This window comes from Tetrahymena thermophila, assembly GCF_000189635.1.
Source record: "Tetrahymena thermophila SB210 genomic scaffold scf_8254402, whole genome shotgun sequence".
NCBI lineage: Eukaryota > Ciliophora > Oligohymenophorea > Hymenostomatida > Tetrahymenidae > Tetrahymena > Tetrahymena thermophila.
Genome location: NW_002476185.1, coordinates 115,214 through 135,566, shown reverse-complemented (window position 1 = coordinate 135,566; position 20,353 = coordinate 115,214). Strand labels below are relative to the sequence as shown.

Genomic DNA, 20,353 nt, shown 5'->3' with positions numbered 1-20,353 from the left:
ATTAATTTTCAATTTAGCTAGTTCTTTATATTTCTAATGACTTACTTGAATTAAATCTTAAAAAATTCAACAATAATACAAAATCAATTGATTAGATTAAGAAATGAATTTAAATATAATAAGGGTTTGCCAAACCCATTTTTTTGAGCTTGATTTAAATCATTTAACAAAATTTTTATTAGTTAAAATTGATTAATATTTATAATTATGAGTAAAATGTTAATCCAAAATAAATTTATCTTTCACAATAACGATAATAAATATTTTAAAAATAAATTAAAAAAAATTGATAATTGAGTAAAAATATTTATTTTTTAATAAGATAAGCTAATTAATTATTACAAGTAAATTCATATTATTTAAACAATTCAATTAAAAAAATATTATTAAAGTTATTTATCTAATAAAATCCTAATTCTTGCTCTTTTTGTTTTGTCAAAGAGAGGATAGATATCATCAAATAATCATGGAGAACCCTTATTGGTCTATAATTATAGTAAAAATGTTTATCTATTATTGGTATTTCATGGAAAATAAAATGCATGTTTTTTGTTGTTTTAACTTATTTTTAATAAGAAATTTTCTCCATTAAATCCTTTTACATTTAAAAGTAAATAATTGAATTTATATTGAAATATTTACTTCTGTAATCAATAAATACTATTTTGAAATAAATTTTTTATTTGAAAATTTAATTAAGTTAAGATATAAATATGAACTTAACTAAAGGGAAAAAGGAAGCTTATATTTATTTCATTCTTTTTTTAAATAGTTATTAATTTCTCTGAGTACATCGTGTACTTAAAAATCTTGAGGGTTAATTAGAACAACCTTCATAAAGCATCGTTTTGCCTCTTCAAGCTCACCTTAGTTGTAATATATTAAACCTAAATTGTAATGAGCTTAATCGTATAATGGATTTATTTTGATTGCCTTTTCAAGGCACTATTTAGCTTCTTAGATGTTACCTTAATCATAATATATCGATGATAAATTATAGTAAGCCTAATAATATTAATCATTTATTTATATCGATTTTTCATAGCAGACCTTTGCCTCTTCAAGCATTTCCTTCTTGCGATATATTAATCCTAAATTATTTTGTGCCTGATATAACTTAGGGTTAATTTACAATACTTATTCATAGCTTTACCTTGCTTCTTCTATCATATCTTTTGAGTCATATATAAACGCTAAATTTAGATGGGCATCTAAACTTTTGTTATTGATTTGAAGTGCTTTTTCACAGTAGTTTTAAGCATCTTCAAGCATTCCTAAAGAAAAATAAATGCATCCAAGACTAATGTAGGCTTAATAAAATTAAGGATTTATATCTAAAGTAATCAGATAACATCTTCTAGCTTCTTGATAGTGACCCTCGTTTTAATAAATCAAGCCTAAATTATACAAAGCAGGATAATATTCCTAGTTAGCTTACAGTGTTTACTCATAGTACTGTTTAGCTTCTTCAATCATTCCTTTGTCATCATATAATAAAGCTAAATTGAAATGAGCTTAATAAAATTTATTATCTAATTATAAAGCCTTCTCATATTATTATTAAGCATCTTCTATCATCCCTTATCCATAGTACACAGTTCCTAGATTAACTATCGCCATACAATATTGAGGATTAATTTTCAAAGCCTTTTCATAATGTAATTTAGCATCCTCTATATTTTTTTTATTTTAGCAAATTTTTCCTAAATCATTATGTGCTTAATACGACAAAGGATTTATTTACAAAACTTTTTCATAGCACTTTTTTGCATTCTCAACATCTCCATTGGTGTTAAAGATAGTTCCCAAGTTATAAAGTAAATCCTGTTCTAATGGATCAATCTATAGAGCCTGCTAATAACATAAGCTAGCTTCTTTCATCATTCCTTATTTTTAATAGGACTATCCTTAGCTTAAAAGATTTTAAAATTCTTGCTAACCAGATTATTAGCTTGAGAAATAAAAGTTTATTGTTTAACCATATAAATTTTGTTTTATTTTAAAGTTTTTCAAAAATTAATTTGTAGTAGATTATTAATTCGTGAGTAGATTTTTGGTAATTTAAAATGATAAACAATTTATTAATTAACTTTAAATGTCTATTTTTTAATTTTAAGTGAAATATTTTAAAATCTGTAGTCTTTTCATTTTTTAACTTTTTATTTTTTTATTTTTCGTATGATTTATTTCCTTAATAAAATTTTATATCTTTTAATAAAGGATTTTGTTTGTTTGATGTTTGAGAAAAAAAGCTAAAATAATATTTTTGAAATAAAGATATTTGTTTATTTTAATTGAATGAAATTTATTTCTTTAAAACTATTTAAATTTATAGATGGATATAAAGGGACAAACATTTTAATAATTGAACAAAATATATTTAAGGAATTTATTTGGTAAATAATTAGAATAAATAGTATATATATCATGTAATAATAATTGGGTTAGCTATAACTTTGCTTAGAATTTATTCAGCACTTCTACCAAAGAATGCTTTCTTTTCGCTTTCTGCTCTAAAACCGTTATTACCTATCTGTTAAAAATAATTCAATTACTTTAATACATAAATACAAATTATATTTTACAATAACAAACTAGACATCAACTTCTTCATTTAAATTTACATAGTTAATAATAGCTTCACCTGAATCGTAATTAGGCTATAAAGAAACATACTACCAGTTTTACTATATTTATAATATTAAATATTGATTTGCATAAATGAATAAATAATTGTTTTAATTAAATTCAATTACAAAGTTTATTTGAGCCATTTCGTTTTATACTTTTTAGTTAATCTCATCTATTTATTTAATCCTATCTGGGGAAGGAGCAAAGCAAGCTATAAGTTTGTCGTTAGGGTTATTGGCAAGAGAAGCAGCTATATGAAGACATTTTAAGGACTTCTTAGATCCATCAATACCTACTAAAAATGTAAATCCTCCACTAGCTTAATTTTTTCTAACAAATAATTCTTTTATCTATTTGATTAAGATAAAAATATATTTTATCATGGCTTTATAAGTAAACTAATTTCTTCTCAAATTAAATATAAAAATTTTTTATTACAATAACTAAAGGTATCATCTAGTTGAATGCTACTCCTCTAACAGTTTAAGAAAGAACAGTTGGGTCGCTTTTATGTTATTTAAAAAAAGTAGATATTAATTTTAGCTTAAATAACAAATATTTCTAGTATAATTATTATTACTTTTTAGGACCTTTTCTTCCTGTATAACCTATGAATAAGAAATCACCTTTTGCTTAAGAGCATATGTCTAGAATTTGTTCTCTTGAATGCTAATACTTATTATTCTTTTCCTAGAAAATCAAATTGTATCTATTCGAGGTTAACTTTTGAAAATAATAATTATGTTTTGATTACTGGACGCTAAAAGTATAAAAAATTACTCTAGAAAGTAGTTCTGTTTTATATTCTTATTCTATGTTTTCAAGAGTAAAATGCTTAGGTAAATATGTCTTTTCCTTATTTGAAACATGAATTACATGAATAACTTTGAAAAGATTTCCAGATGAGAATACTTCTAGTGCTTACTTTTTACATAGTATTTAAATTATTATATCTTTAAAAAGATTCAAAAATATTGAATTATTATGAGTAATTAGTATCACATACATTAAAAGCCTTCTTCGACTACTCTGAACCATCAGTGGCCACCATTAAATTCTGAAAGGTATAGCTTTCTGAGTTCATTTTTGATTTGATATTTTGATAATAAAGAATTGATTTCTTTGAATAATTTTTATTTAATTTTATGTTTTTAAATAAATTATTTATAAAGAATCTAATGAATTACTGAAACTTGAATAACCAAAATTCTTTATTTAGGCACAAAGAAGATAGATAAAAAATATAAATTTTGGTATTTAAGTTTTTAATCAGTAATTAATTTAATTTTAATAAAAAAAGATTATTTTTAGTAAAAATAGTAGTATATGTATAGAGTTTTTATTTATTCAAAAGATTATTGGTTCTATTACCACAATCAAAAAAAATCCATATTCAAGTCTGTCTTAAATTTGAGAATAAAAATATTAAAAATTAAAACAAAAATAACTCATCTTATTTTAGATTACAGGACACAGAATTTGTATATTTTTATTCCATTCAATATGTCAGATTTAAAAATACTGGATTTAAAATTAGAAATTAAAAAATAAATTAAAATTAATTTTTAGAATTTTTTTAATCAATGAAATGCTTTGAGTTCATTAATTAAGTAGAGAAATTGAAAAAGAAAATAAATAAGCTTTATAAAAAATTATTTTATATTTTATAAAAAAACTAATTTCTTGAACTATATACAATATTAATTTAAAAATAATTTAATCTAATTCATTCTAATAAAGGTCTAAGCCTTTTAACATCGTCAAAACCTCTCTTGTCTTTTACATTGATGTTTATCTCTGCAAATTTAGTAATACTATTTTAAGTAAAATTAGTACTTTAACTATTTTTTTATAAAATTACGTATTCTTGAATTGATTTTGAATTAATTTTTCTAGTTCTATGATTTTTTCTCTTTGACTATCTATTGTACTTATTTAACCGCTTTATTGCTCATAGTAATAATTGAATTCAGCGACATAACCACTAGTTCCTGATTCTGACATTTTATCTGCTGCTCTATATTCATAAACTAATACATTTAAGCCAAAATGTGGCAAGAAAACCCTCTATCCAGTTTGAATTTATATTTTAGATGTAGACCTAATAAAAATGTAAATCTGATAATTATATTGAAAAATTTAACTCAAAGTGAGCTATTTAGTTACACATAATCTAGTCCTAATAAAAGAGGAGAAGGATCATCAAGTGACTTTATCAAGTTATACGAATATTCAAAAAAATTTCCAAACTCTTTTAATAAGATTTATTCTATTTCACTTAATATAGTAAAATAATTATACTTTAAAGAATTGCTTCAATCAAAATTTAATTTACTATGGCTAATTTTAATCTGGATAACTTATGACTCTAATACCATTGTTATAAATATTTAGAGATTCTTCATTTTTTTTAAACAATTCATCTACTAATCTTACTTGCTCAAATTTACAATCGAATTATTACTCAAAATCTTCTATAAATTATTTTAAATTCTCTTATCCTTCTATTAACCCAAAGCGCATTCTTTTGTACTTCTTATCAGAAGTATTTGGTCGAGAGAGCATTTGCATTTTGCTTTAAATTGGCTATTTTTGATGCTTTTTTATAAAAATGTGAATGGAATAAGTATCAATAACTTAATATTTATTAACTTTTAATTAATGAATACATTAAAAAATTAAGATAGTGTTTAATAGCGCCAAAGATAATATAATAGCTAAATATTATTATTTAATTTATTAGTTGTTAGCTAAACTAAAACTTTTTAAGATTTTCAAAAATAAAATAAATCAATAAGATTCTGTCTAGAATTAGTTAGCATATCTTTGCAAAATTATTTGTATCAGCCATCATATTAAGTTAATTAATAAAATAAGATTGTCAGTTAAGTCAAATAAGATTTAATCATTAAAATACTTGGAAATAAATTATTTGCCTTAATTTTAAATTCTGAAGAGAGTTTTACTAAATTCCAATAAATAATTTAATAATAATAAATTATAATAAAATAAACTAAAATTTTCTGTTTTTTTCCAGAAAATTCAATAATCGCAAAGGAATATTCTCTAAAAAATAAAGTGTATTATATTAATATATATAAAGATCCACAACAATATCAATTTTTAATAGTGTACCTATTTACCATAATTATTCTAGTTCAAGCATTCCTATTAAATTCATAAACATAATCCTTTAAGGATTTAAGAGGCTTCATTCAGAAAGGGATTAATTTTTTAGTAGAGCTTATTAAAAAATAATTATGATATATTTAAAATATTATGAAATAAAATTTAAAATTATATTTAGAACATATAATGTATTGCAATAAGATTTAACTTTTTTAGTAGAATCCAAAAACTTAAAAAATAACATATAATAACATATAAAAAGATAAATTATATTCAAATTAAAATACATACATAATCGTTAAAGCATCATTTTTTTTATTTGAAAGCTGTTTCAATAGCTAGCTAAAATGATTTTATCTTAAATTAAGTGGATCCTTTGATTTTTTAAAATTGAGATAGAGATATTGTTTGTTTGGTTATTTAATTATTATATGCTAATTTTAAGTCAAGTTTTTGAACTCTAGAAATTTATCATTCATTATTAATCTAATTTTGATAAGTAAGTAGATTTATAATTGCTTTGGTTTGAAAAGTTATTTTAGTATTTTGTTTATAAAATGATTTCAAGAGATTAAGTTTAGAGTCATGCAAATTTTATTTTGATTTAAAAGATGTTATTTATTTATTAATTTTTGTATCTATATATGTATGAATTTAAGTTAGTAACAAAATCCTTATCTCAATTGTTTGGAGTCTCAGTATTTTACTTGGATTTGTAATCTTCTACAGCCTTCTTAATAGCATCTTCAGCTAACATTGAGCAATGCAATTTAACTGGAGGTAGCTTCAAGTAGGAAGCAATATCTATTTAAAAATAGTACAAAAATTTAATCTAATATGCTTATATTTTAAGAAATAATAAAGTCTTTAGCCAAATTTAGCTTAATCATTCTATAAATTTTATGTTCCAAAAATAAACAAACAAAAAATTGTTTTAATATTTCAAACCACAATTTTTTTTAAAGCATAATTAAATACCTGAATTTTTAATCTAAGCGGCATCATCAAGACTCATTCCATGAAGTATTTCAGTTGCATAAGAGCTACTTGCAATAGCAGAGCCACAACCAAAAGTCTATTTTTTAAATAAGCAAATATTAATATGATTAATATAATGAAATTTGTAAAAATCATAAAATGTTTAAAATATTGTGGATAAATTCATTGTTAATTACTTTAAAAACAGCCTTTTAGATGGTCTTTCCATCTTCATCAACTTCAATTTAGAGTTTCATAACATCACCGCAGGCAGGAGCTCCGACTAAGCCAGTGCCAACATTTTTAGCTTTAGTATTTAAAGAACCAACATTTCTTGGCTTTTCAAAGTGATCAATAACTTTTTCATGATAGTTTCTTTAAATGGCAGATACAAGTTACTTGTTCTAAACAAGTTTTTGAATGTTCTTTGATAGTGATTGAATCATTTTTATATTATTCAGAGATGAAATTATTTATACTTATACTTATTTTGCTTTGATTTCTTTGAAATTTTGCAGATTTTATTTGATTTTAAGATTTATATTTTCTTATTTATTTTTTTTTAATTAAATGTTAAAATGTTTGAAGAGAGCAAAAGCATTCAATCAGTCCATATTAAAATCAAATAAATGAATTTACACATTTTTAAGAAAGTAGAAACTTTTTTCACCTAATTTAATTGCAAAATAATTGTAATTTTTTATTGATTCAAAATAGCAAGAGTAGAAAATTCCTTTTCATCAAAATCATTAAGATTTTTATTATCTTAATTTCTTAACAAAAAATTATGAAATTTCTTGTTTCTTTTCTTATTAAAATTATCTATATTAATTAACCTCTCTAGTACATAACAAAAAACTATAATAAATTATGGTCAACTCTAAGGTAATCAACCAATTTATAAATCAAATAATAAATTATATACGTCATTTTCAAAAAAAACCTTGTTTAAAATTTTTAATTTTAACTATAAAATGATGTATTTGCTTTTTAATAGAAATAATCTGGAATCTTTGAAATTTTAAATATCACTAATTGCTTACAGTTATTTAAGTAAGCTCATCTTAATCTATTTTTAGATAAAAACTATTATATATAGACAGGTAGAAGGTACCATTCTATATTTGATAACTTACTAATATAATTTAATATTTGAATACCATTATATTTTTATTCTCAACATCTTTAAATTAAAAAATAAATAGAATACTTTAAATAGCTCTCAAAAAATAAAATAACTAATAAAAGTTAACTATTTATTAAATTCATATACTGCATTTCTTCTAATCGATGTGTGATGCAACCAACATAAATATAAAAAAATAATATATAGTAATAGGTAAGAATTATTTTTGAAATTTGTAATTTTTGAAAACATTTTACAGAAAATTTACAATAATTTAATTTAATCATTAAATTAATAAATTCAAAATAAAAAGATAAATTTTAATAGGAAAATTTTTGAAAAAAAATGATATAGAGAGCTTATTTATTTTAATATTTAAATTTATGTTAAATTTAACCATAATCTGATCATAAATATTTAAATTTTCTATAAATAAGTAATTTAATTATTAACTAAAATTGTATGATAGTTAATTGTTGGTTAGTAAGCTTATTAGACTTAATCACCAAATATAATTCATTTATTTTGCTTTATTTTTTAATTATTATATATATTTATTAATTAATATATTTTTAAAAATATTTTTATCAAGGAACTCTAACTTCTACAGATTTTTTTAGATAGGTTAATTTTTAAAACATTCTTTGTGATACAGATAGATCTGGATTGTAAAGAAGCCACTGTTTAACCATGTCTTTTTCTGTAAATTGAATAAGTAAATTACCACCTTCAATTATAAACATATACTTTATATCATCTATCCTCTTTTTAGGGCACTTAGTATCATAGGGAGAAGATGGGAAAAGAAAACAAAGGAGACCTCTAACAGAAAATAATTTCGGTTAAACCTTTCTATTATAAATAAAATTTTCATCTATGCCTATAATACGCTTTGACAACTTAGAGACTTTGTTACTAACGTAAGTAACTTTTGTTACTTCAAATTCTTCATATTTAGTCATGATGATTGGGTCTTAATTAATTTAATCTTTATAAAGCTATACTTATTTTGCCTACTTTTTAGCTAACATTTTTGTTGGACTCTAGCTGATTAAATCAGGATCGTCTTCATCTTCTTCATCATCTAAATCCTCGTCGAGGTTAATTGAATCCTCTTAGTTATTTGTATATTAGTTAACAAGATCATTTTGAGTATTTATAGCTTACTTGTTATCGTCATCCATAGAACCACCCTATCTATCTTCATATTCTCTTCTGATAATCTTTAAGCAAGTATCATTAATAATCTTCAAAGGCATTTTTAAATCAAGTTCTACATCATTTTCTACTCCAAAAATCTTAGCTTGAATAATATAATTCTTTCTATCAATATCTATTTTTTTTCTTTTGATTAAATCTTCAAAAACATCTTCAACATTTTTATCTTTATCAACTCTAATAAATGTTGAGTATTCTTTCTCTTTACATTCTACCTTAAATACTAATTGACCTGCTTTAGCATAAACTTACTAAAATTCTTTCAATTCATAATCGTGATCATTTTCTGTTTCATTAATATCCTCAACTTCAACCAAACAACAAGCATTCTCCTAAGATTCTTCTGTAGCATCGAGCATTGTCATGTTATCACCTTGTTCACAAGACTCCATCTGAGGCTTGTAAACTTCGGAAGGTCTTGATCCCTGATTAGGAAAAATTTTATACCTTGAAGGCTAATAGGGGTACTTTAGTAAACTTTAATTTAGACTGGTTTTCTTCTTGTAGCTTAAAAGAGCAAATTTTACAAATTAGAGAACTGTTGTCTTTTCATAATTAATTAAGCAATCAATGTAGGTATCTTCTCTACCAAAGAAATAAACTCTTAAAGGTTTTAAATCAGGGCTATTTCTATTTCCCATAACAAATGGTTTATCTGTATTATCTTATTTAATAAAAAAATTTAATTAAAAGATTTTAAAGGAAATTTGCAGCAACAAAAAAATGTAATCTGTATTAATTACCTCCATCTTCTGTGTTTTGTTTAAGTAGAGAAATTTGTTTTAAGAAAAATCTAGATTCAATAACGTGTAAAGGTAATTCTTTAAATAAATTTTTTGTTTCCACCACATCTTGTTAGTCGTTAGGCTTCTCTTTTGGATTGTTGTTGGTGTGTTATTTCATAAGTTGGTGGAGTTCACATGCAACACATCCTTCTTGTGGTTTTTCATCAGTGACTATATGATTATGATTAGGATTCATTTCTCCTATTTTTTTCATTTATAGTAAATACTTTTCTTGATCATAAAACACTGTATTGCTTCTATGCTGTCTTAATTTGGTAGTCAGCATTTTCATATCTATATCATTTAAGTTAGAAGTTTCAAATTGGACTTAAGTTCCTTGGTTTTAGTTATTTTTAGAACTTTCAGGCAAAACTGAAGATTATTTAGATTCTTTTAGAGATTACTCCTAAGAAGTTTATATGCTTTGATCTTTATTTTGATCAACAGAATTATGTTCACAAGGATTGTTATTCTATTATTAATCTTTAATTTCAGTATTTTAAGTGATAACATTAGTTGAATTTTATTAGTTTTTTAAAATAACACTTTAAATTTATGACGTTTGATCATGATTATTTTTATTTCCTTAAGTATTATCATTCTACAAATCTCCACTTTAAATATCTTATAAACTAGATATCGCATTACTTATTTGCTTTTCTGTAATTTTTTTGTCCTTAGTTTAATTATTATTTAAGTTATTCATTATATTTAATATGTCAAGTCTTTTACCTTATTACTCAACAGGGGATAAAAGATGGTTTTCGCTATTTTAAACAGTCAAAAATTTTTTTTATTCAATGTTATCCTCATCGTAAATTTGTAAGTTTTGTAAAGTCATACTATTAAAATCGTTTTTTTAACCTATGAAAGGTGTATTGTAGAACTAATTGCTTAATCTATTAAACTAACCATGAATATTAGGAAACTAAGCAGAATTCTAAACATCTTCCTCTTCATTATCCTTAGCTCTCTAATACAGTAAAGATGCTAATCTATTACTTACTTTTTGATTGTTTTTTTATTAAGATAAGTCCTCGTTGTTGATATTCTGGATAGCAATTTCTAAATTTGTTTAAAAACGGCTGTGAATAACTTAGCTGTCATTTATTTTTTCACTTTTAATAGAAGTAAACATATTGAATTCCTCACTCTTCTTAGCTTTATTGTGAAGATTTAATGGTTCACTTTTAATTAACTTTGATGCGAGCAGTTGTGAATTAGTCAAATCTTAATTTAAATTTTACTATTACTACTAGAAAGCAGCAGTTATACCTTTTGAATCTATTTCATCTTGAGAGCTTACCATAGCCTTATTATTGAAAACTTAAGTCTAAACTTTAATTTATGAAGTGATATTTTGATTTTAAGGGTTATTTGCTCCTCTTTCACCGCTACATAATTTATCCTTATCACTAGGAATTACAAGAGTATGCATTGAGCTTTACGAAGTTATATTATTACTGGTACTATGATTACTTGTTTATCGTATACTTCTATTCTGTACTAACTTTTCTAAATTCTATTCTAATTTCATCTATTCTTGCTAACTTATGAGCATTTAGACTTAATTTGGAATACCAATGACTGTCTACATCCTTCCTCGCCTTTGATGATGCGTAATTTTCTTAATGTGAGGATTAGCTTGGTGTACTGCTTCATTTATTTCTTTTAATAGCTCTTCTGCAGTTTACTATTTTACATCTATGAGACACATTTTTAATCTTTCTTAGGGGTTGTTCATTTCCTAAATGATTTACTTGATTTACTACTTATCAAACTCATCTTGAAATGTTCCAATATTTTTTCTACTTATTCTCATTTCGTTTAATGGAGAATTATCACCATTTAATTCAGAAAATATGTCTTAGCTACCCTCTATATTTGGTCTTTTTTTTATAGCATTAGTAGACTTATTATCATCTTGGATAGTAGTGTCTAGATTTTCACCGTTTTCGACTTCTTCATGAGCCTGATTATGAAATAAATCTCCTCTTAATACTTTTTTTAAGATATCATTTTTACCCTATTCATCATCAATCGATATTTCAGAAGAATCAAAATTAAAGACTTTTTATTTTTTCTACTCATATTCTTTGACTTCTTTATCTTCATCTTTATCAATAAATTTTAAATGAATAACATTATCTTCTTTCCTCTAAATGAGATCTTCGAATTCTTCAAAGTCCATTTAAATGATATTACTAGTGTTATTAATATGATAAATCCTATTTATTTGTATCAAAAAATAATTAATTCTTAACACTTATTAAAACAAGTGACAAAAAATACATAATAAAAATTAAAAACATTGAAAATAATAATACTGATCATTAAAATATAAAAAACCTATTCAGATATTAATTAATACATATTTATTCATAGGTTTAAAGTAAAAATTTTTAAACAATTTTTACATAATAAAGATATTTATAAAAGCAAATAGTAAATAAAATAACAAATAGACAAATACAAATTTTTATAGACAAATTCCAAATAACAGCTTTTTACATTTATTAATTTTAGATAAATAAATAAATATATTTTCTACTTAATAAATTTTCAAGTATCAAAAATATAAAATCAACCAATCAAATCTATTTACATTTACAAATTTTACTTTATATTATTATAAGTAACACCAAAAAGAATTTGAGATGAATTTATAAAAAATTATTTAAAATAAGTTCTATAATAAACCAAATTTTCTAATTTCACTAATTTCTTTTTAATTTTTTTTATATGAAATATCTGACTATTTGGTTTATTAAACATTGGCAATAAAATAATTTAAACATTAAAATTTATATTTACAATTTATCATAAAAAATTGTATTATTTTAAATTTATAAGTGTAGATAGCTATTTAAAATTAAATAAGGGAAAAAAATTTGCATTTTTTTGTTTAAATTTTCTAAAATATTTATTTATTATTATCAACATTAAATAATAGAATCTATTTCAATAAAAAAATCATAATAAATATGTTAAATGAGAGAATCTCATTTGAAAAAAACATTATCTATTAAAATAAACCAATGATTTTAGATATGAAGAAAGTTAAACTAAAGATAATACGCTTGAAAAAATGAAACAATAAATATTATAAAAATGCTAAAATTTTTTTATTTAATAATACATATTATAATTGTAGAATATATATTATTGTTAATTATCTTTATTCTAAATTTAAAAATTAATATTAGACTATTTTAAAATTAGATATTGTTGTTAAATTCCAATTTTAATTATCTAAACTCATTGTGCCTAACACGATTATATTATTGTTGTGTTGCTATTTAAATTGATTAACGAAACTACTGATTATCATATTAATAACTTTTTGTTAATATTATTTGTAGAATATAATAATTTGAGTGATTTACTAAAATTTACCTTCCAAAAATAACAAAATTGGCTGATAGATTTTTTGAAAAATTTAATTAGTTAAGCATTAAGAAATGAAGAATCAAAACAATGAAGTACTAAAGATTACTTTAGGAAATAAAATTTTGGTTCCTGAATTCGAAAAGTTACAAAAAATGGAGAAATTACTTTCCAAAGTGGAAAACGATATTTCAAAAAGAATTAAAGATTTAGATAGATCTTCAATATTAGATACAATGAAGAAAGTAAATATATACAAACAAACAAATAAATAAATAAATAAATAATAAATTTATTGTTATTATTACGTTAAGAAATACTCATAAAAATATTTAATTATGTTTAATAGACATCTTAGCTTTATTAGCTGATTCTAGGAGAACTGCATTTTTAGTTAGGAGAACTCAAATTAGATAAATACACATCTATTATTCAAAAAATTTTTAGTGGATAGAATATGCTATTAGAAATAATATTAAAAATAAAGATCAATACAGAGTAAGGGATTGATTAACAGCTTACAGATAGCATGAATTCAATTTAAGCAAAATCTATATAGAGAACGAGCTCCGCAGAAAGAGATGCTAACTAGAGCGATAGATTAATTACACCAAGATTAATTGGATAAAAGAGCAGCATGATTAAAAAACAAACTGTTACAATAAATTAGTAAAATGATAAAGTAAATAAAATTAATAAGATAATATTTTATTTAATTTTTTTCTTTTAGATTTTTGTTTAAAATCTACTTTTTATAATATTATTTTAATACAGCTTCCAGTTTATATGTAGTTAGTTAATTCACTGAATCAAAAATTATTGTTTATTTTTTAAATAAAAGAAATTAATTGATAAATCTACAGATACAGAATTAGATAGATAAGATGCAAAGAGATTGAGCTAAATTAACTTCAAATAAATGGAATTAAACTCAATTGCTTAGGAGCTAAATGAAGCTAGTGATGATGTTTCTGAGTTTTTAAAAAATAGAAAGAACATAAATATAGACGCATCTAATGCTGAAAAATAACTCAAATAAGTTTTGAAAGACCTTGCTGTTAAAAAAAAAAGAGCTGAATAGAGTATTTAAATTGTGAAATATTAAAATTATTTGATAAATTTCTAACATAAAAAGTTGAACAAGAAGGTTATGCCCTATTAAGTAAAGAAGAGAATTTAAAATAGGGCTATTAAATAATGGAAAATGAGCTTGTTAGTGGGCTTAAAGATGTAGCTTTAAAAGCAAAATAAGCATAGGAATTTTAGTTAAAACAAAACTTTAGGCTTGCAAGAGAAAATATTGAAGGCATTGATCAATCAGTTTAGGTAAATCTTTTCATTTATTTTTGAAGCTCATAATAAATATAAATAAATAAATAAATAAATAGACTGAAAAAGATCTTCTCAAGGAGAGGTATGATAAGTTATTATTAGAAAGTAAGGCAAAAGATAAGAAATTAGCTGATGCTGAGAAAAAGATTAAAGAATAGAAGAAAGATTTCGAATTATAAGAGTAAAAATCATAAAAATTATAATAGAAAGTAGACGAATATTAGTTCTAAGAAAAGAAAAGAGAAGATGAGTAGAGAAAAGTAAAAAAAGAAAAAGATCTCATCATTATTAGTCAGTAAGAAAAAGAAAGGTTAAAGAGATATATAGAGGAGAATATTAAACTTAAAATCAAAATGAAAGATTTGTTGGATAACATTAAATAGTTTTAAGATGAGACTAAATCTAACTTTGATAGATTTAGAAGGTACGTTATGACTACAAATTTAAACGACGAACAAAAAAAAGCCATCATTTAAAGGGCTGAAGAATTATTTAAATTTGATTTAAATAAGAGATTAAATATTAAGGAATTAGAGGTCTTATGCAGATTTGAATCTGATATGATCAAAGATTCTCTTATTAAAGAGCTCTGCGGATTCGACGCGACTAATCTGGTTATTATTTTTATAGTTTTTCCAACAGATAAAATATTTTTAAATTCAATATATTAGGTTAAAAAGATAAAATAAGAATAAAAAATGAAAGATCAAGAAAGGTTAAACAACCCTAACTATGATTAAGATTTTGATCCTGAACTTTTGGAAGAAGGTTAAAAGATAGTAATAAAAAAAACTAAAAAGAAAATACAAAGAATGAATTCTCGAGGTAATAATTTGTCTAATCATTTCTCAAAAAAAATAATTTTTGTAGTTTTCGTTCAAGTTGGTATTTATTTAACTAAATTATAATAAAATATATTTTAATTAGGTGAATGGGTTGAAGAAGAGATTGAAATTGAGGAAGAAGTTGTCATAGATAAAAATGGTAATGAAGTAAGAAAAAGAGAAAAGCCTTAGGCAGGTATTTACACAGATCCATCTATGATTGAATTCATCAACAAGCATGGTGGTTTAGCTATTGGTGGAAGCAAATTTGTTCTTCCATAAAAACCTTCTAAACCAGTTTCAATAGATGGATCTCAAATAAAGGAAGGAGAATGGTTTACTGATAAAAAAGGAAATAAAGTTAAGATGGTAAAAAATCAGAATGGAGAAGAAGAATACGAAATTGAAGAAAGTAAGAAATATTTTAATAATTATTCATAATAAAATTTATTTGGAATATTATAGAATATTTTGATGAAAATGGAGTAGAAAGAACAAGAATTAAAAAAATGAAAGTCAAATAGGACGCAGTAAATATAATCTTTTCATTCATTTAAAATAAAATAATATTTATAGAATGGAGAAGAATACACAGAAGAAGTTTATGTTGATCCAACTACTGGATAAAAAATGCATGTAATAAAGAAAGTAATCAAAGATAAAGATGGAAATGTAAATTTTTTAAAAAAAATCATTCTTAATTTATTATTTTTTAAAAAGGATATCATTGAAGAAATTACCACAGATGAAAATGGAAACAAAGTTGTTAAAAGTATTTATTTATTTATTCTTCTATTTATTTTCTTACAAATATTTTGAATAAAAAATTAACTTATTTATAACAAATAAAATTATTTGATTTACTTTTATTAAGAAGTATCATACCAAAATAAAAAAATGATAATTGAAATGATAGATAAATTAATTAATTAAAAATAAAATAATTAAATTAATCATCAAATAAAAATAATATCTAAAAATAAAAGTTGCAATCATAATATTTTGATTTTGATAAATTAATATTTATTTATTTATTTATTTTAAAGGAACCAAAGTTAAAAAGGACAAGGATGGAAATGATGTTATTGAAGAAGAAATTATTGATTAATACGGAAATAAATAAATTGTTAAAGTATTTAATTCATTTAATTGGATAGTTTACTAAAATAATTATAAAATATAGACCAAAAGGATTAAAGATGCTAATGGAAATGATGTGATTGTAAAAGAAATTGTTAATGCTGACGGCACTAAAGTTATTGTTACTGAAAAAATTGATAAAAATGGCTAAAGAATTATCATTGAGGAAAAAATTGATAAAAATGGTAAAAAAACAAAGGTAATAAATGTATTGCTAAAATAACATAAAATTCATATTTTTTTTATTAAATAGATTGAGAAAAAAATTGTTATTGGGGCTGATGGAAAACCTGTTATTGGTAAATTACTGTTAAGTATAATATCAATAATTTATCTTTATTATATGTTCATCAAGAGGAAACAATCACTGATGAAAAAGGAAATAAAATTGTTAAAAAAACAAACCTACTTGTAGATGAAAATGGAAATTCTTATACTCAAGAAGTAACTGTTGATGCTTAAGGAAACAAAGTTATAAAAGTAACTTATTTTTATATCTGCTTATCAATAAAGCTGAAAAAAATTTTTATTAAGAACATTAGGCAAAAGGTAGATTAGGATGGTAATAAATACACAGAAGAAGAGATTATAAATCAAGATGGAACAAAGACTATTGTGAAAAAGAAAGTTGATTAGAATGGAAATTAAATAATTGAAGAAGAAAGCATTGGAGCTGATGGAAGTAAAAAAAGAGTTATAAAAAAAGTAGATTAGTTTGGAAACTAAATAATCGAAGAAGAAATTATTAATGCTGACGGTACAAAAAGAATAATTAAAAAGAAAATTGATAAAAATGGAAACTAAATAGAAGTAAGTTCTTTCCAAGTAAATATTTAAAGTACAAAAAAATATTATAATAGGAAGAAGAAATAATTGATTAATTTGGCAATAAAATTATTGTTAAGAAAATTTAAAATAAAGATGGTACAGTTACAGAAGAAAGGCAAATATTTAATTAATTTTTATTACTTTACTAATATATTAATTATAAATGATTTTAGAATAAATTTGACAACAGGAGAGAAGATTATTACAAAGAAAAAAATAGACGAGTCTGGGTAATTAGAGATTATTGTGTTTTTTAAATATTAATATTTATTGTACAAAGGCGAGAGATTATAGAAGAAACTATTATAGATGCTAATGGTAAAAGTACCACTAAAAAGAAAATCGTTACAAAAGACATGTTAGGCAACACTTTTGTTGGTAAATATTAACAATTTTTTTTTTGGTTATGAATTTGCTTACAAAAATTTTATTTATAGAGGAAACATATGTAGATCCTAATACTGGAGAAACGATAACTGTTAAAAAGAAAATATTCAAATCAAAAGATGGAAAAGAAATTGTTGAGGAACAAATAATTGATTCGAAAGGAAATGTTAAAAATGTATTTTCTTAAGATAAGTTTAGCCCATTTATTTATTTGCCTTATTTTCTTAAAAGATTAAAAAAAAAGTATTTAGAGACAGCCAAGGCAGAGAAATAATAGAAGAAGAAGTAATTTATTAAAATTATAATTTAAAATTTATAAATATAACTTTTTTTATCATAGATTATCGGAGCAGATGGAAAGAAATATACAGTGAAAAAAGTTGTCTATCAAGATTCTGAAGGCAATAGAATTGAAGAAGTAAATATTTATTTATCTATTTATTCAGTAAAATTTTTCAAACTTAAAACCCATTTTAACTGAGCCCTCATTAAAAAAAACATGCAAAATTTTTTTATCCCAAACTTAACTTTATCATTATAAAATTCATCTATAAACTACTTGAATATTTTGGGCAAATTTTTGGTACCATATTTATATTTACACAGGTTTTATTATATCTATTTTTTTTAAGTCAGTTACCCTGAAAAGTTAATTTTAAGAATATTTTTAAAATGATAGATTGCTTATTTATATACATATTAAAATATTCGTTAATTAAAAAAATTAGGAAGAAATAATTGATTCACAAGGAAATAAAGTTATAATAAGTATTTTCAATTTTATAAATTTACACTTTACTCATCAATTATGTTTATTAGAAAAAAAAATAGGAGCTGATGGCAAATAAATTATAGAAGAAACTAAAATTTCAAAAGATGGAAAGAAAACAGGTAAATTAATTTTCTTCTTTTAAATTATTTTCTGGATACATTTTTTTTATTAAATATCTAAAATAAATTTAAATTAATTGTAAAGTTACTCACCAAATCATCAATAAAGATGGAACTATTGAAGAAACTGTTATTGATTCAAATGGTAAAGTAACAAAAAGAAAATTAAAACTTGGAACACTAGAAAAGGAAGTTCAGGTTGATATTTTAGGTTCATTTAACAGCTAGTCTGGAACTAATTAACTTAAAAGTATTTTATTATAAATTGGTTGCCCTGCAGATAAAGTTGATGAATTAGTTGATGCAATTATGAAATTTATTACTAAAGGGGAAGCGATTGTAGTAGGCGATACTTAAAAAATAGCTCACAAAATAAACGAGTAAATTAACGGATTAAATTTATTTTTATAAAGTTATTTATTTAAAGAAAAGGTTTAAGTCTTCCAGGTTACTCCAAACTACCTGAAAGAAAGACTGCAAAAAAAGGAAGAAAATCAGATGATGAAGAAGAAGATAAATTGGAATAATTAGATGGATTAAACGAAGACTAATTAGTTGAAGCTCTCTTTAAAAAGATGAATTAAAAAAGTAAGAATTGTCTTTTTTCAAAACATTTTTTATATTTTTTAATAATAATTTAATAGAAGGAGAATTTGGAGATCTTTTGAAAACAATAAGAGGACATTTTGGTAAATAGAATGATGAAGATATTGGAATAGAAGACTTTAAAAAATACTTTAAAAAGTTTGCAGAAGTTCATTTAAAATGTGGAGAAAACTGTCCTCATTTAAGAAGATTTTACGAGAGACTTGGATTTACATGGGCTAAATATAGAAGACGTTACTTAAAACTAAAGGACACAAGAATTCAAGCATTTAACAAAATAAAAGACCAAGAACCTCCTGAGCAATAGTACCCCATAAAGAATGCTATTCGTACTTCGTCTCCAGAAAAATCTATAAATCAAACAATCTTATAATCAGCTTAAAAATCTCACACTTAAATAGCAAGTTAAAGGAGAGTTACTAACGATGAAGAAATAGACAAGCAATCATGGAACAATTATGATAGCATTTTATCAAAAGAATAGCTAAATTCAAGTTTGGAATAGTAGCAACGTTAAGAGTCAAACAAAAAAATATAATTCAAAGACTAATGAAAAAATTTAATTTTATAATTAAACATAAATATAAAACTTATTGTTAAAAATAATATTATTTATTTATTTATTTATTTTCAATTGAAATTAATTTATTTTCAATCTAAGTTTGTTTCATTTTTTGAGATTAATTTATTTTGTTTGATTTCTTAAAAAATTATCCAAATTTTTTTTGTTTGAAGGAAGCACTGGTAAACATTTTAAAGCATGATTTAACTTGTATTTAATAAATTATTTTGTATATTTGAATTACTCAATATTTATTTTTTTTGAATTTTTTGATGATAAATTTACTAGATCATTATCAAATATTTTGTAGACCTATTTAACTTTCATTAGATTATTAATTTGTCTACTATACCAAAGTATTTTTAATTAGATTTTTTATATAAATAAAGGCTTTTATCAACGAATGAACTAAATATACTAATAGTACAAATAATATAAAGCCAATGAATGAAAAAAACAAGCCTATTATTTCATATCGAAGGAAAAACTATTACTTTATTTAATATATCTCACCATTTTTTTCAAAACA

The 20,353-nt window shown here is 22.7% G+C and overlaps 6 protein-coding genes across 6 annotated transcripts; 1 reads left to right on the top strand and 5 right to left on the bottom strand. All coding sequences in view use genetic code 6, as the record gives it.

Annotated features, from left to right (window-relative positions):
* Positions 1-703: 703 nt before the first annotated feature.
* On the bottom strand, positions 704-2,246 carry TTHERM_00657550 (tetratricopeptide repeat protein). The gene has a single exon (XM_001024055.2). The coding sequence runs from the start codon at positions 2,146-2,148 to the stop codon at positions 754-756; it is 1,395 nt and encodes a 464-aa protein (XP_001024055.2). The 5' UTR covers positions 2,149-2,246; the 3' UTR covers positions 704-753.
* A 225-nt stretch (positions 2,247-2,471) lies between these two features.
* TTHERM_00657540 (universal stress family protein) lies at positions 2,472-3,715 on the bottom strand (the record flags this gene model as incomplete). The annotated part of the gene is made up of 6 exons (XM_001024054.3): positions 2,472-2,687; positions 2,757-2,981; positions 3,070-3,136; positions 3,212-3,354; positions 3,412-3,555; positions 3,638-3,715. The coding sequence occupies 6 exons, from the start codon at positions 3,713-3,715 to the stop codon at positions 2,472-2,474; spliced, it is 873 nt and encodes a 290-aa protein (XP_001024054.3).
* Positions 3,716-4,127: 412 nt separating this feature from the next.
* TTHERM_00657539 (hypothetical protein) lies at positions 4,128-5,386 on the bottom strand. Its single transcript, XM_001470957.2, has 4 exons — positions 4,967-5,386; positions 4,798-4,908; positions 4,493-4,732; positions 4,128-4,445 (listed from the first exon to the last, which is right to left on the bottom strand). The coding sequence occupies exons 1-4, from the start codon at positions 5,200-5,202 to the stop codon at positions 4,358-4,360; spliced, it is 675 nt and encodes a 224-aa protein (XP_001471007.1). The 5' UTR covers positions 5,203-5,386; the 3' UTR covers positions 4,128-4,357.
* Positions 5,387-6,439: 1,053 nt separating this feature from the next.
* On the bottom strand, positions 6,440-7,184 carry TTHERM_00657530 (iron-sulfur cluster assembly scaffold protein, putative; the record flags this gene model as incomplete). The annotated part of the gene is made up of 3 exons (XM_001024053.3): positions 6,440-6,564; positions 6,739-6,835; positions 6,936-7,184. The coding sequence occupies 3 exons, from the start codon at positions 7,182-7,184 to the stop codon at positions 6,440-6,442; spliced, it is 471 nt and encodes a 156-aa protein (XP_001024053.1).
* A 1,267-nt stretch (positions 7,185-8,451) lies between these two features.
* On the bottom strand, positions 8,452-12,058 carry TTHERM_00657520 (hypothetical protein; the record flags this gene model as incomplete). Its single annotated transcript, XM_001024052.1, has 2 exons — positions 8,452-9,746; positions 9,826-12,058. 2 exons carry the CDS (start codon positions 12,056-12,058, stop codon positions 8,452-8,454), a joined length of 3,528 nt encoding a protein of 1,175 aa, XP_001024052.1.
* Positions 12,059-13,328: 1,270 nt separating this feature from the next.
* On the top strand, positions 13,329-19,815 carry TTHERM_00657510 (phage head-tail family protein, putative; the record flags this gene model as incomplete). Its single annotated transcript, XM_001024051.2, has 26 exons — positions 13,329-13,499; positions 13,604-13,936; positions 14,096-14,336; positions 14,390-14,580; positions 14,643-15,200; positions 15,258-15,411; positions 15,514-15,822; positions 15,876-15,940; positions 15,987-16,082; positions 16,131-16,182; positions 16,457-16,542; positions 16,594-16,749; positions 16,804-16,849; positions 16,906-17,030; positions 17,085-17,360; positions 17,411-17,493; positions 17,552-17,608; positions 17,659-17,756; positions 17,816-17,940; positions 17,997-18,050; positions 18,106-18,183; positions 18,494-18,533; positions 18,585-18,656; positions 18,742-19,036; positions 19,084-19,244; positions 19,301-19,815. The coding sequence occupies 26 exons, from the start codon at positions 13,329-13,331 to the stop codon at positions 19,813-19,815; spliced, it is 4,437 nt and encodes a 1,478-aa protein (XP_001024051.2).
* Between the last annotated feature and the right edge of the window lie 538 nt (positions 19,816-20,353).